This window comes from Pristiophorus japonicus, chromosome 5 (assembly GCF_044704955.1).
Source record: "Pristiophorus japonicus isolate sPriJap1 chromosome 5, sPriJap1.hap1, whole genome shotgun sequence".
NCBI lineage: Eukaryota > Metazoa > Chordata > Chondrichthyes > Pristiophoridae > Pristiophorus > Pristiophorus japonicus.
This window is the reverse complement of record NC_091981.1, coordinates 268,063,103-268,078,366: the sequence shown is the minus strand read 5'-3', so window position 1 is coordinate 268,078,366 and position 15,264 is coordinate 268,063,103. Positions and strand designations below refer to the sequence as shown.

At 40.8% G+C, this 15,264-nt stretch overlaps 1 protein-coding gene across 3 annotated transcripts in view; it reads right to left on the bottom strand.

Moving 5' to 3' along the window:
- lmbr1 (limb development membrane protein 1) overlaps positions 1–15,264 on the bottom strand; it is a 245,541-nt gene that overhangs the window by 146,846 nt on the left and 83,431 nt on the right. For all 3 annotated transcript variants that reach the window (XM_070881637.1, XM_070881639.1, XM_070881638.1), the window contains 2 exons: positions 4,760–4,886; positions 1,690–1,758 (listed from right to left, as the gene is read on the bottom strand). In XM_070881637.1, the coding sequence (XP_070737738.1) occupies positions 1,690–1,758; positions 4,760–4,886 (196 nt within the window). The remainder of the gene's footprint in view (positions 1–1,689; positions 1,759–4,759; positions 4,887–15,264) is intronic.

Genomic DNA, 15,264 nt, shown 5'->3' with positions numbered 1-15,264 from the left:
AGGATCCTGTATGCTTTTTTTTTTTAAAAACAGCCTTCTTAACTTGTTCTGCCACCTTCGAAGACTTGTGCACGTTCACCCCCAGGACTCGGTTTCTGCATCCACTTCATAATCTCGTTATTTTCTGCAACTCTTTCCCCCACACCTTTAACCTCCTATTATGCGACTGCACTATTTGAACCACTACTGCAGTTGTCAATACTGAGATCATCCAACAATATATGCCTTAACAAATTGAATCTCCCCTCCCCCACTCTATATAGAGCACCAATTTGGTTGCAGCACTCCATCTAGTGGTAAGAATGGACATTGATGAGGAACCTATTAAATGACAAATATCACTTGAAAGTTAAGGCTTGCTTGAAGGAACGTTTGACAAAATATAATTTTGATGAAAACAATGCACTGCTCCAATATAAGAGTGCTTCTTCCATCTCTGTGCACAGTTTTGACCTTATCTGAAGAAGGACATACTTGCCTTAGAGGCGGTGCAACAAAGGTTCACTCGATTGATCCCTGCTGTGAGAAATTGACAGAGGAGAGGTTGCATAGATTGGGATTTTACTTTCTCTAGTTTAGAAGAATGAGAGGTGATCTCATCAAAAAATGCAAGATTCTGAGGGGGATTGACAGGATAGATGCGGCGAGGTTGTTTTCCCTGGATGGAGAGTCTAGAACTAGGGGACAAAGTCTCAGGATAAGGCGTCAGCCATTTAAGACTGAGATGAGGAGGAATTTCTTCACTCAAAGGGTTGCGAATCTTTGGACTTCTCTGTCCCAAAGGGCTGAGATAGATAGAATTTTGGAGTCTATGGGGAATCAAGGGATATGTGGATCAGGCGGGAAAGTGGAGTTGAGATCGAAGTTCAGCCATGATCTTATTCAATGGCAGAGCAGGCTCGAGGGGCCGTACAGTCTACTCCTGCTCCTATTTCTTATGTTCTTTTCTCAGCATTTTGGTAATGTGCCTCAATCATGAAAGTCAATTTCTGCTGTCAATGAAAACTTCAGCACGTACGTTATTTCCAAACACAATAATAATCAAATAAACCAGCTAATCTTCCATGATGTTGCTCATGCTGGGTCAGGATGTGCTAAAGTGTAAATGTCGTAAGTCTGAAAGGTAGCAAGTGTGATACGAGAAGAATGAATTGACTTGATTACTCACATGAATTAGCTGTGGTCAGAATTGCAAGTGTGTAGGTTCCTTCATTTTGTTCATACAATATCTTGCATAAAAAAAGTTAAGAGGGAGCTGCAAATTTGACACTTATTTTGATCAATTTTTCTCATTGATCGTTTGCACTCAATTATGTGCCGATCCCAATAAAAACTGCTCAAGTCCTTTTGAAATGCATCCAATAACTTTGGCCCCCTACATTCTCTGAGGCCTGGGGCTTGAGTTTGCTCCTTCAGTGGAGCTTGCATTTTTCCATTAGACATTGGGTTCTGTTATTTTTCAGGGCTCCACATATTCACTTCCCCTGCTCAGTCTCCCACTCTTAGTGGCTTGTTTTCCGTGAAAGGATTATAGCTACTTACACTCCTGTTACAGTCCTTCCAAGTTTTCTCCTACTGTGATGCAACTGCTGTCACTCCAGCCACAAAATATGACAAATATTTCATTGTGAAATTGCATGTTGTATAAATTAATTACCTTAATTCTTTAGTTATTGAATAGTTACTTACACAGAAGTAGTAAACCTCCCATCAACGAAATGCAAGAATATAAATAAGGAAGATAAAATTCCCAAAGATCTGCAGGAAGAAAAAAAAACAGGGAAAATATGTCTTTTGTAAAATGCAGTTCAATTTTTCCTTCAAATAGAAAATAAATGCTAGTTAAATGATAAATATTCTAGAAAATACAATAACCACCTACCATGATAAAAATTAAAATGAATAAAGTCAAACTAAAAGTATCTATAATGGCAGATACAAAATAAATCAACGAGCAAATTACTAAACCTTTACTGGAAATTCACCCTCTTCCCCAGAATGAAAAGCAAATTGTGAGACCACCACAAAAATGTGCAAAGGGATATAGACAGGCTAAGTGAGTGGGCAAAAATTTGGCAGATGGAGTACAATGTGGGGAAATATGAGGTTATCCACTTTGGCAGAAGAAATAGAAAAGCAAATTGTAATTTAAATGGAGAAAAATTGCAAAGTACTGCAGCACAGAGGGTCCTGGGGGTCCTTGTGCATGAAACACAAACAGTTAGTATACAGGTACAGCAAGTAATCAGGAAGGCAAATGGAATGTTGGCCTTTATTTCAAGGGAGATGGAGTATAAAAGCAGGGAAGTCCTGCTACAACTGTACAGGGTATTGGTGAGTATTGCCACCTAGAGTACTGCCTACAGTTTTGGTCTCCGCATTTAAGGAAGGACATATTTGCATTGGAGGCTGTTCAGAGAAGATTCACTAGGTTGAGTCTAGAGATGAGGGTGTTGACTTATGAAGATAGGTTGAGTAGGTTGGGCCTATACTCATTGAAGTTCAGAAGAATGAGAGGTGATCTTATTGAAACATACAAGATAATGAGGGGGCTCGACAAGGTGGATGCAGAGAGGAAATTTCCACTCATAGGGGAAACTAAAACTAGAGGGCATAGTCTCAGAAGAAGGGCCACCCATTTAAAACTGAGATCTGTGGAATTCTCTGCCCCAGAGAGCTGTGGAGGCTGGGTCATTGAATATATTTAAGGCGGAAATACAGATATTTGAGCGATAAGAGAATAAAGGATTATGGGAGCGGGCAGAGAACTGGAGCCGAGTCCAAGATCAGCTCAGCCATGATGTTATTATGCTCGAGGGGGCAAATGGCCGACTGCTCCTCCTATTTATGTTCTTACAACGTTTTAGAAAATTTAGAGCAAACCAAAATATATTATTCCACTACAATTTTAAAATCAGGCATCATAATACAGTTCCCAAAATAAACAATATTGTATATATTGATTTACTTTATAGTAATCATCTTGATAAATTTGAAAAAAATCATTCATCTTTCAATGAGAGTTTAACATTTGTCAACTGCAAGGAGCAGCTTTGTCATCACTGTTTGCCATAGTTCATGCCACTTGCAACAGAAATGCAATTAACCGAATAGCTGTGCCTCCCAAATTCATTGCACATGCTAGTAAAAACTTAATGGATACGTCGGATTTACTTCATGGAAGCAATTTGATTTTGGAGTTCATTTGAGTCATAAGTCACACTACCTTTGTTTTTGCTCTTTACAATGGTCTCTGAATGAGATTACTGCTTTGTAATTACTCCCACGAGAGAGCTGAGGCTGAGCAACAAGAGGAACCTAGTGTCAAAGGAATAGAGGATACATGTGGAGAGGCATGGCATGTGTCAATATTGCTTTCTATTTAATATGGACAACTCACTTCATATCACCATCACAGGCAACTCACTTCATATCACCATCACAGGCAGTCCCTCGAATCGAAGAGGACTTGCTTCCACGTCAAAAAAGTTGACAGGTGTTTCAATGAAGGCCCTAAAATTGGAGGTCGCGAACTAAATCTTGGAGGGTGGAAGATGCCTGTGCGTGGATGTTTTTAAAAAATCTGTGTGATGACCGTTGCACACCAGCCACCAGATGGGCTTGACAGAGTTAGGTCTTGGTCCAGTGGCAAGGATTAACCAGGACGACTGGAGATCAGCTCTGCTGCATGGACCTAGTATGCACTCACATCGCAGTATGGGCTGGCCCATGCAGCCCCATGGCCCTTAACCCACGCCTCTCCTGGGCCTTGATCACATCCCCCCTGCTGTATCTACCCACACTCCAATCTCCGACCTGATCGATAGATCGATAGATAGATCGATCGACAGACAGACATAGAGCACTTTCACATCGAGATGCACTAAGGTGCTTCACAGCCAATGAGGTACTTTTGAAGCGTAAATCTGTTATAATGTAGACAAATGCGGCAGTCAATTTGCAGAGCAAGGTCCCACAAACATATTAACGTAAACATGAATGAGATAAATGACCTGATAATCGGTAATCATGCTGCTTATGGCCTCCATATAGGCACAGAAATCATACATCTTCGACAGTGCCTCCAAAACCCGCTGCCTCTACCATCGAGAAGGACAAGGGCAGAAGCAGCATGGGAACGCCATCACCTGCAAGTTCCCCTCCAAGTTACACACCATCCGGACAGAAACATATCGCCATTCCTTCGTTGTCACTGGATCAAAATACTGGAACGCCCTCCCTAACTGCACTGCAGGTGTACCTTCACCACATGGACTGCAGTGGTTCAAGGCGGCGGCTCACCACCTCCTTTTGAGAGCAATAAATGCTGGCCTTGCCATTGAAGCCCACATCCCAGGAACGAAGAAGAAAAATACAATAAACACCCCTTCTGTATCTATGTTTAAGCACTATAACAGGGATCCATTTAATCATTTAACAAATCAATCTTCTGATCCAATATAAACAGTCCATTTCTTCTACTCTACTTTCAAATCTCATCATGGCCTTATCTAGCCCTGCATTAGCAATCCCCACCATCTACTCCTTGCTGACCACGCCTTTCCAACAATGGGCACTCTCTGTCGCTATACCCTGTGCTCTGGAATTCCTTCCCTAGAATACTCAACTTTGTCACTTTTCTTCCAGTTTTCAGAAACCTTTCCAACTCCCCCTCTCGGGGGTAGAGGAGAAAAAAAAAACATAGCATAATTGCGTTTTTAAAACATCAAAATTTGTAATAGTTTTACAGGTCACTTACCATACAAAGATTCCATGCTGGCAGCATCGTTATCAATTAGGGCAGAAGCCACCCAGACTATTCCCAAAATAAGCAGTCCAAGGAGAATAAGCATGACTAAAGTCTCCAGAATTCGTGCTTTAATTCCCTAAAAAGATAAATGGAAACAGCATACTGAAACTTTACTGTAGCTTACATGGCTGAAAAAAGTTATTGTCCAAAACTAATAACCTGTTTTGACACATTTGGAAGACTTGCAAGCCAGAGTTAAGAATTGCATGATTTTGATACCATATGTGCACTCACCAAGTACAGCACCAGTTTTCACAGGAAACATGCTGAGCAAGATTATAACACAGAGCAAGTCCCAACCACAGCATTTAAAACTATAACTTCATCTGTGCCTATGGTGCTCATGAGGTGCAGGCATTCTATCGTCAAGAACGAATAATGGAAATGTAATGGGACCATGCTATTTTAAATTTCATGTGAACAGTAAATAGGAGTCAAACGCAGAATACCTTCCAATCACAACAATGCACAAGTTCAGTAAATGGAAAGTGGGCAGTATTTCAATCTAATGAATACCTCACCATTACAAGGACATGTACTGTCCCTCAGCGCCTACTTTACAGAACAGCTACTGGATATTACTGGCAGAAATTAATGACGTTGAAAGTTTTCAGCCCAAGTAACTCTAGCACTCATCTTCATACTAGCCTTTTTTTTTTAAATATAAATTTTTTTAAAGTTACATCCATGTCACAGTTCAATTTGTCATTTATCCACCCCAGAGAAAATATTTGGACATGAGCCATATTAAAACATTTTGTTTAAGTGAAGACTAAAAGGGGTTAGCATCCCAGGAAGGAACCATGGTCCACTGTGGATCAGTCGGCAGACGAAAGGTAATTAGTGCAGGATGGGTGGTTGTTTTGCACAGATCCCAAACAACAGCCAATTCATTAGCAATGTCTGACCCTTCAGGAAGATATCTAGCACATCGGTGTTGAAAAAATCTTTTGATCTCTGCTCGCCTTTGAAGAAAACTACTAAAAGCAACAGGAATATTTCAGCATACGGGATCTCAAATCCATTCTCACTCTCCAATTCCAGCGCAACATATACCAGAACGTTCATCATCCTCACTTGGATGACTGGACTGTATTTTTGACAATTAGTTTTACAATTTTCATCCCACTCCTTTTGTCAGTGAGCAAGTCCCAACCACAGCATCATCATGGAAGCAGGAGTGGTGCATGTACAAACTGCCTGATTTGGAATTAAAAAGTACTAAAATAGTTAAATTACTCATGGGCCACAGGATGGTCGCTGTGGGAAGTGGAAAATATTGCACTGCTACAGTAATGGTGCTCTTCCGAAACTGGGATTACAGCAGATTCACCAGGTTCTTCAAAGTCAGATTTTATTGCCAATTTTAAAACCCAGGACCTTTTATAAATTTTTCCAGATTTTATTTTTAGTGCCAAAAAAAATTTGTAAAAAGTTTTAATTTTGAACAATGCTAAAACTCAACAAGCAAGAAACCCAATGGGCGTAACCAAGCTAAATGACCCACCCACAAATATTTACATTGTTTACAGACTTGATTTTTTTTTATGGAGCTCACTCCGAAACTCCCGCTTAAACACTAGATAGCTCTTAGATTAAAAGAGATGATGAGTAATCTATGTTTACTGTTGTGGCCCATGGCATTTATCTGCCAGTATGGTGGCAGAATAATAAAAATAGGTGACAATTGTGGAGAAGCAAACAGTTGTGATCTTGCTTTTAGTAAACAATGCCTTGGTGTGTGACCCAAGTCAACGTTTAATTAAAGACTTCAATCTTTAGGAAATCATCAGTATAGAAACTGTCAATGCACTGCTGTCCTTGCTCCATACCTAAGTAGGAATGGAAGACTGATCTTTGCTTTAGCATGAAGAACAAGTGATTGCAGTGGTACCCATTGATGTCCAGGTTTTCAAGAAAAAAATTCCTCACTACACTGCCTTAACTTATTTTCCTACTGAAAATAGGGTACAAAGATGCATGTGCGTTGCATCAAGATGTAAGCATGGCACAGTGTGCATGCTGAAATCACGGATATGATGCACACAGAACTTTGGATCCAATTTTTGGTGCAAGGGTGTGAAATTAGAAGGGATTTCTCCAATTTGGAAGTCATTTTTTTTTTATTTTTAAAAAAAGACCAATTCACCTGAAAACACTATCCAGGAACATATCAGTGGAAATTGGTAAAATGATCCCGACAGATTCACATCTTTGGGAGCAGGATCGTATTGAGTCTTTAGGAATTAAAGATTAATCTGCAAGACATTGCAGCACGCAACCCGGAAGTAAATTCATAGTGGAATTAGTGGGTTTTTTCATTTTCTTTGAACATTTTCATTAATTAGTTATAAAAATATTGGAGTTGGGGGAAAAAAAGGGCATTTCACTAATCGTCAAGAATCAACCAGTTGGGCAAGAAAGTCTGTTTGCTTTCCAATTGGCATGGAAAGGTGGTGCGTCGCAAGGATAGATACGGGCAACCAATGGAGAGAGCTTAAGGGTAGGGCAGTTAGAGGAGAGAGAGGTCATGTGATATAACCCCTTGGAGTTGTCAAGCAGAGTTGACAACCCTATCGTTAGGGCGCAGTAGAGAGTTTTGCACCGCATGTAACTATGCTACATTAGGCCCAAGAATGTTTGCTGACACGAGGTGGCAAAATGGAAAATGTGCCAATCCCCAACACTAATATCCCTCATTTTGAGTATAATGTTCACAAATAAATGAACCAGAAGTAGGAAGGTGGTCAAGAATGCAGTTACTCAGTCACAATCAACACTTTAGAGTTGGTAATTCTTCCAAGCTGATCACAATGATGCTTTCGATACAGGCATCGTCTAATCCATAAGAGATAAACTGGCTCTCAACGAACATGGTTTATGAGGTAGCTGCAATTGAAACATTTTGATGAATTTCATGGTTCAAATAATGATATACAATAAGCTACCAAGTCATCTAATCTTCCAGTATGTGTGCCAGCAGTAGTATTAGAGACTGAAGGAAAGATTTTAAATCTGTTCAGTATCAAGCTAAAACGTTGATGTTCAAGGTAACACCAGTAGAAATAGTTTCTCTCTATCTACCCTACCTGTCCCCCTTAATATCTTGAAAGATACGATCAAATCACCCCTCAATTTTCTAAATGCCACGGAATACAACCCTAGTTTGTGCAATCTCTCCTCGTAATTTAATCCTTGGGAGTCCAGATATCATTCTAGTAAATCCACGCTGCACTCCCTTCCAAGGTTAATATATCCTTCCCAAGGTGTGGTGGCCAGAACTGAACACAGTACTCCAGGTATGGTCTAACCAGGGCTTTGTATAGAGGTAGCATGATTTTTACCCCTTGTATTCTAGTCCTCTAGATATAAAGGCAAGCATTCCATTAGACTTTTCAATTATCTTCTGTCCATGACATTTTAATGATCTGTGTACACGGACCCCATAGTCTCTTTGGATCTCCAGTTTCTAGCTTTTCACTATTTAGAAAGTACTCTGATCTATCGTTTTTTGGATCTCAAATTATGTAAAGGCAGAACTAGATTAGATACAAGGAACTGGTTCTTTTCGGAGAGAACAACAGACCTGTGGAATGAGCTGCCAGCTCACACGGTGAATACTGATTTTGTCAATGAATTCAAGTGAGAGCAGGACCTGCTTCTGGCTGGGGCAAAAGAGCACCTCGCACAAGAGCCAAGTACTGTAACATTAATCAGGGCCGGAGTGGCCTCCTGAACTAATTTCAATCACCTCAGGGGTTCGGAGTGGAATTTTCCCGATTCTTTTCTCCTAATTGGCCTGGGATTTTAATCTCGTATTTTGTCACTCCCAGAAGATTACATGGCTTCCAGTTGGGCGGTGTATACAGAAAGTTGTTGAGGCCAATTCACTAAATATATTCAAAAAGGAGTTAGATGTAGTCCTTACTACTAGGGGGATCAAGAGGTATGGCGAGAAAGCAGGAATGGGGTACTGAAGTTGCATGTTCAGCCATGAACTCATTGAATGGCGGTGCAGGCTCGAAGGGCCGAATGGCCTACTCCTGCACCGATTTTCTATGTTTCTATATATTACATTGCACAATCAAAATTGTGTGGGAATGGCCAGGTGGACCAGTAGGTTTTTTTCCTGTCCATCATTTTTCGTACGTTCAGATGTATTTTTGAAATACTATTTACCTACCAGTTAACAATTTTTTCTAAAGATGCAAGTAACTTTGTTCTTCCCTTCCAAAACTTCCTATTACCGACATAAAATATTTATTTTTATGCTCCATCTTCCATGGTGGATTTTCAGTATTTGTTAAGGCATAATATTTATATCTCCTTTCCGAAAGCTTTGCTTTTTTTTCCCTGTTATGTTATGCCAAGTTATTTATATTATGCCAAAACATATTTTTCACACTTAATTACTCTGGCACATGTTGGCTGCAGTGTAGTACAGGTCGAACCTCTCTTATCCGGGACTCCCTTATCCGGCACCACCCCTCGTCCGGTACCATTCCCGCTGCTGGGTGGCGCATGCGCAGAAAGTGGCCGGTCAAAATCCTACTCAAATATAATCTTTCTCCTCGATCGGCTGCCTCCACCTCCTCGTTGTCCTGCTGGAACTCTTGCAGCCACAGTCCTCCAGCCAGCTGCTCCTTCCCACACGCTCCCTCCGGGAGGGGTCGGGCCGACTCTTCTGGGTCCACCGGCTCTTCTCTTGGGGGCCTGCTCAGGCCGCTGACCTCCAACCCCCACCCCACATCTGGCAAAATCCCTCATCCGACACGGGCCAGGTCCCGAGGGTGCCGGATAAGGGAGGTTCAACCTGTACTGCCAAAGGAAGTTATTTCTCCATTGTCTAGTCTCCAATGACAATAAAATGTGATGTTCTGGAGTATGACACTTGGGAGGTGCAACAGCTCAGATGCCACACATTAGGTGTGACACTTTTGAAAGGTGCATCATTACGGACACAAGCAACATTACAAAACTTCAGATGTATAGAATGCTTGAGAAAAATTGTTTTCCTTCCAGGGTTAAGAATGCAATCTTTCCCACTGGTGCTCATGAAAAATGATGTATTGTGACAGATACTCATTTGCTAAATATCAACATATAAAATGAAAGCTGATGTTATGGCACTTCAAATCTCAGAAGTCATTTATAATCCTTTATAGTCTGTTTGCATAAAATAGACAAGCTGGCTTCAACTTTCAAACTAACATTACGGAAACATTAAATAGAAGTCGTCAGGCATGGTTAGTGTATTGGTTTCACTGTATGTCAAAATTAATTTGGACATGCACTTCATTGAAGAACACAGATATATAGAAAATTACTGATCCATAACTTGAGAATGATGGAATGAGGAATTGTCAATGAAACATAAGCAGCTTTAAAATGTTGAGCAATGCAGTTTGTTCTACTAATGCAGATGACACCCAAATGACTGTATACAATAGCTCTAAAACAAGTGTTAATAATATTGTCAAAAACCATCAATGTCATTCAATTAAATACTCTCATTCTCAAAACCAGCCTGTCTTCAGCACATTATTTCCTCTGATTTATAGACCCTCAGAGATGCTGCTGACTGTAAATTACTCAAAGTGGAGAGAGAGCTTTTACTGCCACCATTAATCAGCCACAGATAAACACACGGGAGTAAAACTCAGCCAATTGCCCAACTCTCCATTAACTGCTGTAATCTGGAGTTGGAAGGTCCCAAGAGGAAGCCTCCTATCAGTTCATCGCTCACATGTACTTTAGTTAAAGACACACCAGATGTCAAGCTTACTTATTAGTCTATCCTTCAACCAAAGCAGTGTTGCACTGTGTCAAAGATGAAAAGCAGACTGCTACTGTTCATAATAAAACATTAGGACAGTGAATGACACTTTGATGACATATTTCCTAATGAAGCTTTCACACAAAAAAGTTAAATCTCTTACTTTAATATCAACAACTATTACAAAACCACAATTATGTGCATAGTGAATACAAATGACTTGAAAAAAAAAGGGGAAGCAGACTGTCAGCAACTGATCTGAACTGCAAGTGGCACTTTGTTAATAATACACTATTGATGACCCCATAATAGTCTGTTTTTGTAATAATCAAAGCGAAAGAAAATTCAACACGACTAAAATTAACCTTGGGAAGATTTCACATTCAAGTTGTAATTTAATGCGAATCACTATTGCAATCAATATCTTTTCTTCCTGATTATTTAAAATCTATTGCATTAAATATCTATGAAACAAAATAATCTTGAACTGAAACAGCAATGGCAATTGTTAATGTTGAGTCAGCCAATCCATATAAAAGCTAATGTAGACATTACACCTTGATGCAGATTTTAATAATGTGAAAACTTGTAAAATGACGTTTTTTTTTTTTTAAAACTGAGTGGCTGAAAATTGTGGTTGTAATTGAGACAAATAGTGGCATTTTAGTATGTCATACTACCATGCAATTGAATGCATTATAAGATAGACAATTGTAAGAAACCTAGGTAAAGGACACAATCAAGGCTGGGTGGTTAAGGTAAACCAGGAAGTAGTGACTAGGTGATGCAAATCTTGCATTTTAAATGCCTGAAGAATGCAGGAGAGAGAAAAAAAAGAGTTCCACAATTTTGAAGTCCTGAGAAAAAGTTGTTAGAGGCCACTGGACCAGGTATTTCAATACAGTGAGATGTGGAGCGTCGGCAGCCAGGAAAAACCTGTGTTAACGACCTGCAAAAAAGGGAAGTTAAAGTTTTTTAAAAAATTCTTTTTCAGCGATTTAGTAGTTAAGGGTTTTGTGAATTTTTTTTGGGGGGGGCGGGGGGGGAAGTTTTCCCCCTCCCTAGGCCCAACTTACAGCGGTAAATCGGTTTTAAAAAATGTCCGGATTTTGGAACATTTTCCAGATTCCGGACGACCCCTCCAGGAATCAGTTCGATGTCCGGATTTTGGAACATTTTGAATTTTGGAAATCCGGATTTTGAGCGCTCAACCTGTAATTAAATACCTCCAATTACTGCATCCTTATCAATCTTCAGTTTTGGTCATTTCCTTTCAATGCCAGAGAAATGCACTGGCTGCGTGCCTCTCTTGCACAGAGTCCGTGCCCGGGTAGCCTTCGAGAGGGACAGGGAACTTGCGGTGTTTGGAGCCTTCTGCGATCAGTGGGCACCACAAGGCAGAGACTATTGTATCGACACCAATAACAACATTACAATTTAAATTATGACCTTACTTTAGTTTGATTAGATTTTAATGTTTAATTTCATTAGTGGTGGCTCCTCAGTTTGAGGGGGGCACTAGTACAGTTGGCTATCTACTGGTGACACTGGGGCAACCCAGTGACACCCCCTATTGATTTGTTTAAAATAGGATCTGAAGATGCTTGAGGCAGAAAGAGGGTGACCAAAGTTGAAAACTGTTAAATTTCCTGATAAAAACATTAAAATAAAAATTAAAATATGCAAAATTATATTCAGATCGTACTTCCAATGGTGTTCAGACCATGTAATCATGTCACAGATACAACACATTATCTCAGATCACACTATCCACAAAATTACTATTTACATTGCTTTAACCTGCAACACCTGAGATGCACTAGAAAATACTGCCTTAATCATATCAACTAGTCATTAATGCCTCCTCTCATTTACCAGCCCTGCTGCACCGATGTTCAGAAATATTTGCTTCAACAGAGCCATATCAATCAAATCTTCACCACACACCAGAGCTCGTTTAATTGTTGTGAAATAGCCCAGGCTTTTGCAAACATAATAAATCACACTTCTCATGCTCTCATTTAAAGAAAAATGTATTTATACATTGCTCTGGTTAAGCTTTGAAATTACAAACAATATTTTATTTCAATTTGCATTTATAAAGCAGCTTTAATGTAGGGAAGTGCCCCAAGGTGCTTCGCAGCAACATCATCAAGCAAAATTTGACACCGAGCCACTTAAGGAGCTATTAGAGCAGCTGAGGTAGGTCTTAAGGAACGTCTTTAAGGGGGAAAGAAAGGTAGAGGGGTTAAGGGACGGAATTACAGAGCTTAGGGCCGAGGCAACAGAAGGCACAGCCACCAATGGTTGAGCAATTATAATCAGAGATGCTCAAGAGGGCAGAATTAGAGGAGCACAGACATCTTGGGTAGTTGTGGGGGCTGGAAGAGATAGGGAGGGGCGAGGCATTGGAGGGATTTCAAAACAAGGATGAAAATTTTGAAAATCGAGGCATTGTTTAACGAGAAGCCAATGTAGGTCAGCGAGCACAGGAGCGATGGGTGAACGGGACTTGGTGAAAGTTAGGACACCGGTAGCCAGGTTTTGGATGATCTCAAGTGTATGTAGGATAGAATGTGGGAGGCCAGCCAGGAGTGCATTGGAATAGTTACGTCTAGAGAGAACAAAGGCATGGATAAGGGTTTCAGCAGCAGATGAGCTGAATCAGGGGCGGAGACAGGTGTAAAAGTAGACGGTCTTCGTTATGCCACGGATATGTGGTCGGATGCTCATTTTCGGGTCAAACATGCCGCCTTGGTTGCGAACAGTCTGGTTCAGCCTCATACAGTTGTTGGGGGGAGGGATGGAGTCAGTAGCTAGGAAACGGAGATTGTGGCAGGAACTGAAAACAATGGCTTCAGTCTTCCAATATTTAATAGGAGAAAATTCCTGCTCATCCAGTACTGGATGTCGGACAAGCAATCTGACAATTTAGAGACAGTGGAGGGGTCGAGAAAAGTAGCGGTGAGGTAGAGCTGGGTGTCATCAGCGTACATGTGAAAACTGACGCTGTGTTTTCAGACAGATCGCAAGTTCCGGTTCCACGCATACGGAAACCTGGAAGTTGCAGAGCCATTCAGATGGATGACGGCAGCATACGCTGGGTGCAAACCGCCACGGAGACCACAATTCCTGCCCCATAATGTTGCGCTCATTAACTAGAGCTCCGACAATGTCTATCAGCACTTCAATAGGGTTCTCACAACTTGCAGAATTCTCTCTTTGTAAAGTAGATGTTTGGAATTCCTTCCAATTTGTCGTGGGAAACCAGATTAATTACTTCTGCGGTATAATTACAGTTTTTATGACTGGATTTACCCAAAGGGTACAAGAGTTTGCCCAAGTTTGTATTTTTAAATATATAAAAATAAACTCTACAAGCCATACCTTTTGAAAAGTTGCTGCTGTAGTATCTACAAAGGATACTTTAAATTACATTAGCCTAGAAATTGTGTTTGGCATTAAGCTGTGTGCCATATGTGAACAATAATTTAGTGAGTGCCAGTGAGCCCTCACCACCTGTTTCCCCAAATGTTACAAAATTGCTGCAGTCTATGTTGAGTCTGAAGGAAAAAGGTACGTTACAATCATTAACCTCATGTCGCTAGTATAATCATCTTCTTAGGCAGTCTCCCGGAGACAAGGATGACTTGCTTCCACAGTAAAATGAGTTCTAAGGTGACTGTTGAGCCCAATGCGGGATCTACAGTCTCCATCACAAGTGGGGCAGGTGGTGGTTGAAGGGACGGTTGGGTGGGGTGCTTGATTTGTCGTACGCTCCTTCCGCTGTTTGCACTTGGCTTCCGCGTGCTCCAGACGAAGAAACTGAGCTGTCTTGGGCCAGGGATTCCCAAGTGTCGGTGGGGATGTTGCACTTTTTCAAGGAGAATTTGAGGGCATCCTTGAAGCGTTTTCTCTGCCCTCCTGGGGCTCACTTGTAATGTTGGAGCTCAGAGTACAGCGCTTCTTTCAGGAGCCGAGTATCGGGCATGCAGACAATGTGGCCTGTCCATCGAAGCTGGTCGAGCGTGGTCCATGCTTCGATGCTGGCTCGAGTGAGAACAGTGACGTTGGTGCATCTATCCTGCCAATGGATTTGCAGAGCCAGCGTTGGTGGTACTTGCTTAAGATCACAGCACACTATATTCCAATACATACGATGCATTGCAAACACTCATTCAACCATGTTGTTGCAAAGATTGCAATCTGTGATTTAAAGTCTTCAGTTAAAGGTGAGCTGATGCAAACTTCAGTTGAAGCTAATTATTTTTAATGTGAAAAACACTTATCCAGTAACAATGGCAACATCACCTGGCAACAGAACAAGTCTACTATACCTGGAAATGACAGATGTGCTTAAGGAGACTGAAGTTGAGCAGGAAAACTGTGACAGCACTATGCCATTTCCTTTAGGAAGATCTGCAGAAAACATCGAACATCTGCACATTGGCTAAAGTGAATTTAGTCCTCTTTTTGTCAGGCTTGTTCCAGGCTTGTACTGGAGAAATATGCAGCACCATCAGATTTGTTAATGGCATTAAAAGTGATCCTTTTGGTTAGGGATGGGGGAAAAGAGGTCAGAGAGATTTTTGAAGAATATACAAAGTATATTTGCTTTATCCATTATATGTAGCATAACAGCACACCTTATCCACAAGTATCAGTGAACACTGGTATA